The sequence below is a fragment of the Acyrthosiphon pisum genome, chromosome A1 (genome assembly GCF_005508785.2).
Source record: "Acyrthosiphon pisum isolate AL4f chromosome A1, pea_aphid_22Mar2018_4r6ur, whole genome shotgun sequence".
NCBI lineage: Eukaryota > Metazoa > Arthropoda > Insecta > Hemiptera > Aphididae > Acyrthosiphon > Acyrthosiphon pisum.
In genome coordinates, this window is record NC_042494.1 from 7440369 (window position 1) to 7454526 (window position 14158).

Here is a 14158-nt window from a genome sequence, read left to right on the forward strand (position 1 = left end):
TTATCAGTCTGGATTTTTTAAACTTTTATTATTTATTATAGCCTTTAAGTTGAATTAATATTATAATATTATAATTTTTTATTCGTTGCTACGGTGATAGACAAATCGTTAGAACTTAAGTCCAATATGTTATATTGTATTAATAATTAACATAAACATAAATATAAAACAAGTCAACAGTTTAATTTTTATTATACTCGTTTAAAACTTTGCATTTTAAATTGTGCTTATATTATTTAAGTTGTATTTGTATTTGATGAATCAATTCACCATCATAATTAACTTTGAAAGTTCCTATTCTTATATATATTTTATCATCGCTACCCGCAGTGTGAGTATTAGCTTCGTTTTTTCGTAATTTATTTCGTTCAGGTAAATTGTAAAACCATGATAATATTTACTAATATTATCACTTTTGTAATTATTTATCACAATTGTGTTTCACATCAGAACATAATAAATAATATCAATTTAGATTCTGCACAGAGCGAGTCGGTACTTTTAAAAGATAAAAATTGAAAATTCCCAGTACATTTCTTAATAATAATCGGGAAAAAGAAACAAATATTAAGTAAACGCCAATTTTTACCCAATACCAGTTTTCAACAAAATCAAATACTACATTAAATTTTCACTATAGATGTTTATATTACCATTTTTTTACTAACTATTACATTTTAAAAATATTTTTACTAAATTGTTGAGCCATTTATAAACATAAAAAATGTTAACTGTTAATTATTTTTTTATACATGAATGTTGAAAAAAAAAACATTTTTACTTGGTCAAAATACATGAAAATTTAATATCTTGATATGGTTATGTAATGCAGTATAAATAATAAATATACATAAAACAATATGCAAACAATGTTTTAATTGGACCAGTAATTTCACTATGGGCCCTGGCCCAGTGGGCCTCCCCCCTGCATACGCTACTGATAGTGACCCACTTGTAACAAACTGGTGGTACCAATTTTTTAATTTAAAAACTCAAAATGTCACTCAAATTAGTTTTTTTTTTTAAACTTTCACTAATGATTTACATTTGATTGCTTAACTGCAATATAGTTGCGTTGAGATTTGATAACCTCATGACTTTTGTTTAATATGTTTGTATATTACGTAGGTATCTGGTATATTTATAATAGTTTTTTATTCAACTGGTCAGTGGATGTGATGCAATTAATTTTGGTTATAATAATAATAAATAATATAAATCTTAGTATACGCATACGTGGTATAATACTATAATAATAGTATAATGAGTAGGTATATCTTTTTAAATGTTGAATCTGTTAATAATTGTTAAAAATATTCATACAATAAATAAGCTTTACAGTTTACATCTATATTGAAATGTATAGGTACCTATAGGTTACGCACACACGTATATTATCTATTTTATGTTGAGTAATTATTAGATATTTTTTAACACGTTTTATTCACGAAATGAGTAAATAATGATAATATAATTCTTAATAAATAGTATTTTCTATTATGTATTGAATTTCCGATTCTTTGACAATTACACAAAATTAAGTCGGACAAAAAATAATAATTTCGAAACTAGGATAATCCACGAAGTCTAGATTATTCAGGTACTTACAGGTTATCTTTATATAATAATAATATTAATAATAGTATTTTATCAAAAACAAATTGTACAGAAATGTTAACAATTTATATAATAGTTACATTTAACTTTTAAGGAATAAGGATACAACAAAAATAATATATTTACCATCCATATTATTATCATAAAATATATAGGACACAACAAAAATATAGTAACAACTCATGTTTGTTAAAGGATGGTTATTGAGTATAGATGTATTAAAAAATATTAATAATTAAGTGTTAAAATATAATATATGTCTGTAGCCTTTGCACGGATATTTTAAGAAAATAAAAAAACATTCCTATTATGGTCTATGCAAATTGAAAGTTACTGCAAATACAAATTTGTATAGCCATACAGAAACCAAAACCTAAAATAAAACTCTTGACATCAGTATGCTAAACTTATGGTAGAGTGGGAGACCCTAGTTAAAACCACTCTGTGTAAACGCATCATCAGATTTTTTCGCAAAACCAGTTTTTGAAAAAAATTATTTTGTTTTCCAGTATAACTCCAAAAAAAATAACAGAATATAGATTAAATTTTAATTGAATGTTTATATTAACAATTTGTATGCACCATAACATTTTCGAAGTATTGAAACTCTTTTTGAGCTATTTATAAGCATAAGAAAATGTAGAGTCTTATTAGTTTTTTTCGTGACTACCTATTGTTGATTACAACATTTTTTGGTCGGTCAAAAACTTGAATAGTTAAATATGTTATGCAACGTTCCTTATGAGTTGATGTTAATGGAAATTTAAAAAAAGGTTGAGCTTAAAATTCAATAGTCTTTAATGAGCGTTTGAAGTTAAATTTTTGTCGAAATTAATGAAAATCACGAAAATTTGCAACTTTTTCTAGTGAGAAATTCATAAAATGATCTAAACTTTAAAAATGTAATATATTATGATTTTCTTAAAGTTTTCTAGATTCAAAAAAAAAATAGTTTATTGGCAAGTAAATTCATTTTTGAAGTTCGACATTGGATCACTCGTAGATTAACAAATTTTCATACAATGATTTTCTTATTTTTTCGATATTTTACAACAAAATAAGTAAAATCGTTATTCTTTGTTTAAACAATAGGCACCTATCCAATCTCATCAAAATTTTAACTTATGATTTTTTGGTTTCAGTATAAGAACTACATAATATGAGAAGTTCTCATTGAGAACTGAGAAGTGATGTATAGCTATGATTTTGTTCTGGGAGAGGGGAAGGATAATTTGCTGTTAGGTAGACATCAAGTCAGTTACCACTTACCAGTTGTCAACCCCCCGCCGCATCACTATACAGATCTATGTTTTTTTTACAGTAAAATAATTTATATTGAACATTTCAAATAAATTATTTAACAGCACATTTTATTAAATTAAAAATAAGTACAATAATAAATTTATAAAACAAGGTCTATAATTCACGACCAAGGCACGAAGCAAAATGTTTCTATAGAAAATATCATAACCGTGTATCTTCCCATATAAATCCACTAATTAAGAACCTATCATCCCTCACAGCTCCAGGTAGGCCTCCAAGAAGACTTATATGTAAAAAAATACGCCACTGCTTAGTTCTTATGAGGAACGTTGTATAGTTATTTTAGATTCTGAGCGGAGCGAGGAAGCTATTGGTTTTACAGTGGTGTTTATTTTTTTTTTATATCCTGTATACAAAATTTCTACCAGAAAGAGTGCTTCGATTCCAACATATACTTATTATATCTAGTACCATATTTTTTAGCAAATTGGATCAAGATGGTACTTAAGAGAGGACATTTTTCTCAATAGTTATTAAATGCCACGGGAAAAACTACCGAAAAATTACAAAAAAACGATAAAAATGGGATTTTAATTTCTAACGCTTTGTTTATCACCATAGAAACGAATAAAAAATTATAATATTATAATATTAATTAAATGTTTGTATTAATTCAACTTACATGATAAAATAAATAATAACAAAATAAAATATCCAGACTGACAAACCGTCTTCGTTCAGAATCGTTTTTCTTAAACAATGATATTATATCATTGAATTCAAGTATAATTCAATCCATTATACAATGACTCACTTGTAATCTACTGTACAGCAGAGCGACATTCACTTACCTGCTTTTTAGTTTTATTACATTTTCAAGCCTTAACTATAGAAATTGAACAAAAAAATTAATTTGAAAATGTTCGTGATTTCGGTGAATTTGTAAAAAATTGAGTTTCAAACGTTTGTAAAAAACATGCGTGTATCTATTTTTAAATTTCTTAAAGAAAAACCTATGTGATACGCCTTGAATATATTTAATTGAGTATAGAAAATGATAATTTAAGTAACAGTAAAATGTTCCAAGTTTCTGCGATCAACATTTTTTTTTAATAGAAAAAAATATCAAAAGTCGATGAAAAAAGGTTATTCTAGGTGTGAGTACTGAGTATTCAATGTTGCATACACGTTTTGACTTGCTGAACTTTTTGTTCCGATGTTAGAAATCTGATCAGACCCAATGTACGGCAACCGTAGTCTTTAAAGTAGATATTATATTAACTTGATGCACATTTGGTGTGACGTAAAATTGTAAAAATGCTTTTGACAGTCGGCTAATGTATATTTGCAAATAAATTCCTTTCAAGTTTTAAGGGTGTAGAAAACTTAGGACCGACTTACCGACTTGTTAACGGCGCAAAAGTTGTTATTTTTTCACCCTCCCCGAATTCACCGGTGCGTGTATATTTTGCGTTGCTATAAAATACTAAATAGTAAATAGAACTATTTGACCACAGTAAAACTGAAAATAAATAATTACCTATGGAACATAATTATATATTTACTATTTATTTTATTACTATTAAAATAATTGAGTATAAATATTAAGTATAGGCGTAATCGGTATAGGTTTCTACTTAATTTCTTTAATGTAATAAATTCTAACTTTTGTCAAGAATTTGGAATTGTTTACAGACTTAATTGTCAGCTTATAATTTTTTACTTAGTTTTAATTCTCATTGTTTCAATATTGTTTATTTTTTAACCGTCGAAAATGTTTCGGACGTTCTACTACTGAATGCACATCTGACATAAAAGTATAATATTTTTACGTGTACGTTATCGATAACATTATCGATCTTTGAATATGAGTATACTAGTGATGCTCGTTTCAAAGTTTGGGTTTCAATTTTGTATGAAATTTGTGACCAGACGATATTATAGCGTTGGACGATGGGTCTCTAAGTTTCGGATGCTTTATTGTTTTAGCTTTTAGCTTAACTTTGTCGGATATTGATATACCTAGGTGCCTACTTTATATTATTATAATATTATATACTGATATATATGCATCGGCTAGGTTTTTATTTGTTAAGTATATGATTTATCATTGATATCGGGATACAAAAATGATTCATGACGTGTTTAATTTGTTAGTTAAAAAAGTGATTCAGATTAAAATCTGGACGGAATTATTTTTGGCAGGAACCATGAGTCAATACTACCCCCGGCAGTTGTGTTATCGTAGTCGTCGATTGAATATTAGTCGGCACTCGGCGCGACTCGTCGTCGTCGGTTAACCATTACCGCAGTCGTCGTCATTAGCGATATACCAGTGAACGGGTATTGAATATTATAATACCTACACAGTACACACAACATCACGTACATACGATAATAACGAAATATGTAATACCGTCGACGTGTGTAATAGTATATAATAGTAATAATAATAAATAATAATAATAATAATAATAATAATAATAATAATAATATTTTAATAACGGACCGCGACACAACGGTGAAGGAAGGGTGTGCGTGCTGGCTTTTCGAAGGGCGGGTGGTCGGGGGAGGTCGCGTGCGGCTTTGCCGCTTTGGCGGCGGGGCTCGGGGGCCACGGTGGTTTAGCTGCAGCGTCGTCGTTGGAGGTGGTCGCCGCCGGTCGGGGATGGCGGAGTGCGGTACGTAATGACGAGATGGGTGTTTGCGCGTGTGTGAGTGTACGAGTGTGACCGACTGCGGGACATTGATACACACGGACGGCGGCGGCCGGGTCGCGACGATAGAGTCAGGGGCGGCGGTGGGGATGGGGGGGAGGGGGTCCCGATCGGTGTACGAAAACGAAGAAGAATCGGTGGAAAAACAACACACGGGCAGCGCCGGTCGCACGCACGCACGCCGCGCGCGCACACCGACACAAACCCGCGCGCACACACACGACAGTCTCGCGCATTAATAAGTGTATAATACGCACACACACGCAAACTCGCGCGCGACGCGCCATATTGAATCCGACGTCCGCGTTTGTGTATGTGTGTGCGCGCGTTAATTTTCGCGTATCCGGCCATTACCGGATTACCCGAGCTCGCCCAGTGTGTGTGTGTGTGACGTGCTCCTCGGACTCAAAATTTTTTTGGATCGTGGAAATCCGTTTCGCCCGATCCGCGACTTTTTTCGCCGTAATTCTCGCGTCGTGAAACACCGCCGTCCGAGACAACTTGTACGCTGTTGCTATAATACTGCGGCGGCAGCAATTAGACGCTGCGAGTGTTGTTTGAACGACGACGGATCAATCCCGGCGATCGAGACCGCCGCCGTCCCACGCCGCACATCTTCGCCAATTTATAGTAAAAATAATTAAAAATCAAAAATTACGCAGAAGTACAGAGGGCCGATCGTCACCCAAACCCTTACTTTTTTTGTTTCGTGCCGACCCCCCCTACCCTCCCGTGTGGCGGGACGCCGTCGTCCGGATGACCGTCGCTTTTTCGCCTTCGCGGGCCGCGCGACGCTCGCGATTCGCTGCTGCCGCTGTTGCTGTTGCTCGTGCCGTTGTTGTCGAACCACGACGGCGCGATGGCCGATGACGACCACCAGGCCGCCGCTACTGCAACAATAATAACAAGTACGGGTTGTCGACGATGCCGCTGACGCTGTTATCAATCCGTCGTTACAGTGTTGTTTTGATGTCGGACTCACATTTTGCCGTGTAGCCGCCGCCGCCGGACACAACGACCGAAAAACGGATTACGGATAATATTATTATTATTATTATTATTATTGTTATATCGTCGTCGTCTTTTGTTTCCACCATCGCCGCCGCCGCCACCGCCGCCGATCGACTTACTGCGTAAGTATCGTTACCTATATTGTTGTTGTTATTATTGTTTTCGTTTTCGTCTCGTCGTCTGCAAAAACCGATTCCGTCGTCATATATTTTCATTACGTTTTTGTCAATATTTATTATTCGTCCGTGTGTGCACTCTGTGAATGTGTGTGCTTGTGTGCGTGCGTGCGTGCGCGCGTGTGTGGTTAAAAAAACCTGACGGCGAAAAGTCTTGTACCTGCGTCATGGCCGCCGCCGCGTTCGTCGTTTTCCCGTCACCTTGACACGAATACAAATTACACGTTTTGCCCGAACGATGGACGACGTGTCGACGAATTCTTCGTATCGTGTTATAATAATAATGCGACACACGCAAGTCCGTTGGCCGAAAGTTCTCTCCTGGGTTTACTCGCTCTTCGTTAGCTTGCTGGCCGACTCGTCATAAACGGAGGTCTGTCTCCGGGTTCCCGACCACACACGTCTACGACAATCACTGTCTCCTCTCGGCAGTTGTCTTGTCCATATGGTATGTCGCCAACTATCGTAGTTATGCCCTGTCGAAAACTCAAAATCTCGCCAAGTACCAGACCAGGCCAATAAGGTATTGGTCCACGTCTACCTATCCCGTGTAGAAAATATTAACGTTTCAAAATGGTTTCAACCAGTCATTTAGACAATCGATCTGATCGGTATATTGATAGATATTAAAAAGCCCTCAATATTAGCAGATTAAAGATAACTACTTGCTGCACTGAATCCGTAAATGTAAATTGTAATATCGGTGTTAGTAATCTTAGTATTACCTCTATAAAATTACATTTCTCATTGACTGATGATAATTTAGCACAATGTAAACCAATTTCAATTTGAAAGTGATAACTATATTTGACTAATAACTATATGAAAATTAAGGTATTTACATTTTTTTTAATTTACAAATATTCTTGATTCTATATCCTATTATAAATTTGAAGATGAAATACACTAAATTGAATTAAGATTCTTTTAGATGTTGAACACCTAAAGACCCATTCATTGTGCACTTAAATTTCTTATCAAGAAGTATAACTTGAAAGCTCTGCTATCAATCAATGTCGATGTTATAGTTAGTAAGGTACTTTCCTATTTTTGCAATAACTTACTTCCTGATAATGTTTTATTGTTTGTTGTTTGTATTCATTTTAGTCTATTTTATTTACCCACCTATTAAATAGCTTATACCTATTTTAATTATTTACTTAATTAACATCATTAATTGTACCATATCATGTGTTTTCTATTTGTTATAATCAGTAGTTAGTATAATAATATTTTATTATTAGGTAATTAATTTTCTAATAGAAAAAATTGCTTAAGGGTACCTATGGGGTCTTACAATTTTTTCTTTTTTTTCATACCTAGGTACAAAATGTGCTTGCTCTTATTCAAAGTTCAGCAATTAATCATGTTACCATCATATTTATTCATTTTTTAAATTCTGGTTAATAATCTGGTGTTTGTTATTGTTTTGATTAAAGCTCGCATAAGGTGTTTGGTATATCTTTGGATATATCATTGTTCCTATTTTGAATTAATATTTTATTCAAGACAATGTTGAATATCACTTAGTTGTTTTTCGTTGTACCTAGTTGAGGTTTCACACAATTCTAAACAGTTTTTACATTGATTACCAGTTGCCTTTCGTTTAATCATTTCTTAGTTGATGTCTTATTCAATATGCACCTCGATATGCACTCTGTAAATTTAATTTTTCTTTATACACAATAGGCATATTTACTTATTAGTTAGATACCTAATTCAGCTAGCAGTGGCGGATCCAGGGCTTAATTTTGGGAGGGGCACGGGGGGGGGGCAAATGTACAAAAAGTTGCAAAATTGGCTAAACACAGTGTAAAACAAAGGAAAACTATGGTGTTGGGGGGGGGGGCAAATGCTCCATTGCCCTCCCTGGATCCGCCACTGTCAGCTAGGCTTTTTAATTTTTATACTTGAGTTTTTTTCTGGGATATTTTTAATGGTTATCAATAGTTAAACTTCATGGAGACATACTGTTGATGTACAAAATATATAGTTTGAATGTGACTCTTATTCAGTTAATAACAATTAGGTACCTATGGAGTATATATCGTATATATATCAGTACTAAATACTGTCATTGGCACGTAAATATGCTTAAACTAAATATAATTTTTAAGTACTAAAATACAAAATCCTGTTACTTCCTTTGTAGATGTTATTTTTGATTCAGTACTTACATTTTAGATTACAAGCTGAACTAAATAAATATTGTCTTTCGTGAACCTATTACACCTTGGAATTATAGGTACAATTATTAAAATGTACATTCATTAGTTGGTACAAACTCTTAACTTAAAGGAAAACAATTTGTAATGAAGAAACTATTTATTTATTATACAAGCATGAAGTAGATAAACCAACCTATTATTAGTTCTACAGTACCTACTATGGATTAGTTAACAGCATTTCCCAAAGAAAGAGTTTAATTTTAAGTTTAAAATTGGAATTATGTAGGTATGTGAATATAAGTATTAGGTACCTATTTAAAAAAATAATTTATTTATTAAATATAACGTTAAGTATGTATATTATCATAGTTTATAGGTCTATGTTTATTATATTATAGTTTATAGGTTCAGGTTAGTTTTTATTAAATAGTTTCCGATTATAAAGAAATAGGTAGGTAATTAATCAGTATTAACAATAGGTTTATTGAATCAATAACATGTGTATAATTTATATATAAATATATATATATTCATCATTAATTTATAATTAAGAAACATCCGTACTAATAAATTCTTATTTTTTAATGTTGTAGATAATGGCATCTCAAATGGAAATTGATGACGATGTCGTTGATTTAAGTATATCAAGGTAATTAAAAAAATATGGTATTTTATTGTTTCATGTTATATTGGGCGTAAATGTATAATATGTATAATATGTATACCTACCTAATGGCTAATATAATATTATATAATTTATAATTAAAGGGATCATTTTAATAACACTTTGTAATATAAAAATATGTTTTAATGTCTTAAAATTTTTTAAATAGTCAGGCATAAAAAAAAATACATTTAGGTACTAATCTTAAAATAAATCAACACTTATAATTGTTAATTTTTCTTATACACTAATAAAAATTATATTTTATTTTATGGGAATATTAAAATATTATGTAAAAATAAATAAATAAAAATTTCATTTTTTATTTTATTTATTAACTAAATTCGAAGACATATTTTTTGTTTTCACTGTATTGATAGATTAATGCGCAATATAAGACATTGAATACATAATTTATAATTTTTATCCAACTCAGCAAATAGTTATAACATAGGAATTCGTATGAATATCCTGTATATTATATAATATAATATTTATATTTATAGTAAAGCATATTATATAAAATTCCATTTTTATTATGCTTAACTTTTAATGGAAAAATAGATATTAACAACTACTGTAAACCTTTATCTATAGAGTTTTATTTTTATTTTTCATATTTAGCAGTCGTACAAGTCAATCACTGAGAGATGAACCACTTTCCTTAAAATGTACTCAGCCAGATGAAGCTCACATTCATATGAATGGGCATTTGGTTAATGGTTTCTCCTCAACTGGCAATGATTCTTCAGAGGAAAGTGATGATGATATGCCCCTTGAACTCCCACCATCCCCTAAGGTATAAAATATTTATTTTCATTGTAATGTTTGATTATAACACATTAATTTAAAACAATTTATAGGATGTGACACCACCTGAAGAGGTGCGTGAAAGAGAAAAACTTGTTAGAGTTTTAAAGGAAAATCTCCGAACAGAAGAAATGACTTTGGTGCTGTTGAAGAAATTGCAACAGTCGCAACAAATTAACCAAATTCCTCAGAGTGTCACCATAACGCCTCAGGCAGCTCATACTAAAGATCATTCTAATTTGTTGTCATCCCAATTGCCGACTGGGAAGTCAGCTCAACCACCAATGCCTCATGTACCTCATCATGCAAAACCACCACCACCCCCATTAAATCGCTTGGTAAATTTAAACATATTTAATGTCATGTATTATATTTTTTCAACCAACAATTATTATATAGCCATCGTCATCAAGATCTAATGTCCATCAATCTCACCAGTCTATGTCTTCAAATCCCTTAATGGGTTCAAGTAGATTACCTCCTTCCAATGGTCTACAAAATTTGCAGAGGTCATCCAATGGTCGATCATCACATTCTGCACATTCGGCACATTCAGCGCATTCATCACCTTCAATTACACTTGAACGAGTAATGAAAGACCACCATTCCTCCAATACTTCCCAATCGGTAAAATCACATATTTTTTTTTTTAAAAACATTATTTGTTATTAAATAATAATTTTAATTGTTCATAGGAACGTTTGAGAAATGATGATGGTCAAACACCTGCTCAAAGGCAAGCTGCTGCTAAATTGGCCCTTAGAAAACAATTGGAGAAAACACTATTACAAGTAATTAATTTAGTTTTAATTTAATCTTGCAGAATTTTAATTCATATCTTACTGAAATAATAATTAGATTCCACCACCAAAACCTCCACCACCTGAAATGCATTTTATTCCAAATCCATCAAACACAGAGTTTATTTACTTACTGGGATTGGAACATGTTGTTGATTTCATAACAAACGGTGAAATGATTGAAGCCAGCATACCCAAAGATCCATATAAGTGTTCTCAATGTGATTCAAACTTTACGCCGGTTTGGAAATTAGAAAAACCTTCTAGAAGTATGTGTCTTATATTAAATATAAAATTTAATGGTTCAAAAAAATTTTAAAACATACATATTTTGCAGATAAAGAATCTAAAATTATATGTGAATTGTGCGTCACTAGTAATGTAAAGAAATCTCTCAAAGCGGAACATACAAATCGACTGAAGACTGCGTTTGTGAAAGCTCTTCAACAGGAGCAAGAAATAGAACAAAGGTTGGCTCAAGCATCGCCGCCATCTTCTGTTTCCCCAGCGCCTGTGCATCCAATTCATATAAATCCACCAATGCCGTCCGTGCCCAAGCCAGCGCCTGCACCGAAACGTAACCCAACACCTCCACAACCGCATAAGATGCATCCTTCGGATCCGACAGGTGGTAAATTTAATGCCGCAGCTGCAGCTCACCTTGCCCTCCAACAACAAATGCTCAGAGGATTATCACCTCATCCAGCAGCTGCCATGTTGCAGTTTGCACCACTTTTGTATCCATACCAACTAGCCATGGCGCAAGCTAGTGGAAAAAATTCGGCTGCTGCGGTAGCCGCAAACCTTGCTGAACTACAAAGGCAAGCAGTTGATTTGCAACGACAGTATTTAATGGAGATGATGCCCCAACAAGGCCAGTCCCGGTCTGCATCACAAACACCCACGTCTGCGCACAATTGGAAATCATGATCCTAATGATTTAAGTATACCAAAATGCACGCTCTATTGATTTTCCAGTGACGTGTGACTATCAACATTATTATTATTTATATATTATATATATATAATTGCACCCGGGAGGTCTGCGCAGGCGTTTTGTACTCGCACTAGACATGTTACGTGTTTTCTTGGACACGTCTTTAGAACTATCAAAGTTGCCGGTTATCAATCAATGCATTCCAACATGTGTGTACGTTCATACTGTGTGAATTAGCTGTTGTGCCGTATCTACATCATTGTTATTTAAGACTAGGAAAATACATAGCATATAAACAGCACAACACGTGTTGCCACTGTGCTCTCAACTGTGAATGTGTTGTATGTGATGTCTATGAAATGGGTATGGAAAAAAATCAATAATATACTGACAAGTCTGTACATGTACACTTAACTAATTCATCATTACTCAGTCATTGTGCCGGACTCTATTTTATTATTATTATTTTTATATTTTAACTTTCAATTATTATTATTATTATTATTATTATTATTATTATTATTATGATTATTATTATTATTACGTTTCAGAGAAAACATTTGTAACAATGCGTTTGCGTTTGTACAAAATATTGTACAAAGTCACCTTGTATCAAACCTATTGTTTATATTGTTCAATTATTTTGTAAATAATCCAAGTATAAGATTAACCATGTGAAATCTATGAAAATTTTTTTTAAAAAATGTATAAACAAGAGCGTTGTTATTAATGCGTCTGATCCAATATTTTCTTTGGTTTCATAATATTTTATTTGATAATTTTTTTTTTTTTTTATGGAACCATGTTTTTTTATGAATGTATGTATGAAGAATATTGTCTGAATGTATTTTTACTTATATAATAAAACCGTTGTACGTTTTTTTTAGTCAATTCTGTTCCCATTTTGTTTTTACCTGGATATTGTAAATAATAAATTGATGGAATATTAGTTGTGCAAATTCATTTTTTTTTAATAAATACAATATTTACATCTTATATTTTAATTGTTGACCAACACAATGTACAATACCGTAAAACGGGGTGAATAGAAACAAAATCAGAAAAGTTATTACTTCGACGTTTCCTCCACCGAATATTCGTGTTATCAATATGGAACCTTCACTAATAAATAAACTAAACTGAACATACATTAGTACGGAATTTTATGAACTCTAAACTTTCTGTTTTTTTCTACCGCAATACAGTTAAACATTGAAAAACAACAACTGATAATTATCCTAATAAATTATTACAAAAATCACTGGTTCTTGTTATGTAAATATTACAAAAATATCAATTTTACTTCTTATAATCTGTTAAAAATATAGTTAGGTTTTATAATTTGTAAGTATTATTAAAAAAAAAAATGAATCATTTAAATATATAGGTTATACTGACTTACCAATTTAGGGATGAATAGAAACACATTCGTTATGGCTTGTACATATGTATTACATTGACCAAATTGTAAAAAACAAAAAATAAATCCATATTTAATGGCACTTTTTTATGATAAAAAAAAAAGTAGGGAACACAAAGGCATAGTACGTGGTTTTTTCTCATAATCAGGGAAAAATTGTTGCAAATTTACTTCTATTTTTGCTTATTTCTTTTTTAATTGAAATAAGTTAAAAATACACAAAAAAAGATTTTAATCGACAACTTTGATGTATTACTGCAAAGTTAAAGTATGTTTATTCACCCCGTTTTACGGTATATTGATATTCCCTCAACAGTATTTATTACTATTTCCATTGTTTTTATTTGTAATTATTATCTATGTACCTATACATTTTAAGTATCGTAATCCAACAATAAATAATTTATTTTATATAATTCTTCTCGAACCTAATTATTTTTTTTACCTCAAAATAATTTTGGATAATACATATTCATCATCGTTAATTTACTATATTTGTTTGATGCTGTTTTCCTAATGTTCTTAAATTTAATATGTTATCTAATTCGCCAAAAGAAAAAAAAACAATTGTAGTA

At 31.8% G+C, this 14158-nt stretch overlaps 1 protein-coding gene across 1 annotated transcript; it reads left to right on the forward strand.

The window, feature by feature from the left end:
- Nucleotides 1-7731: 7731 nt before the first annotated feature.
- LOC100164118 (transcriptional repressor p66-alpha) lies at nucleotides 7732-13122 on the forward strand. The gene is made up of 8 exons (XM_029486577.1): nucleotides 7732-7820; nucleotides 9546-9601; nucleotides 10241-10415; nucleotides 10480-10764; nucleotides 10826-11053; nucleotides 11122-11217; nucleotides 11285-11495; nucleotides 11564-13122. The coding sequence occupies exons 2-8, from the start codon at nucleotides 9549-9551 to the stop codon at nucleotides 12154-12156; spliced, it is 1641 nt and encodes a 546-aa protein (XP_029342437.1). The 5' UTR covers nucleotides 7732-7820; nucleotides 9546-9548; the 3' UTR covers nucleotides 12157-13122.
- Nucleotides 13123-14158: the final 1036 nt, after the last annotated feature.

Bases quoted from the DNA above. Each gene is read 5' to 3' on its own strand.
- LOC100164118 (XM_029486577.1), top strand. From the start codon at position 9,549: ATGGCATCTCAAATGGAAATTGATGACGATGTCGTTGATTTAAGTATA. The intron at 11,054-11,121 runs GTAAAATCACAT...AATTGTTCATAG, and splicing joins CCTCCAATACTTCCCAATCG to GAACGTTTGAGAAATGATGA. The intron at 11,496-11,563 runs GTATGTGTCTTA...CATATTTTGCAG, and splicing joins ATTAGAAAAACCTTCTAGAA to ATAAAGAATCTAAAATTATA.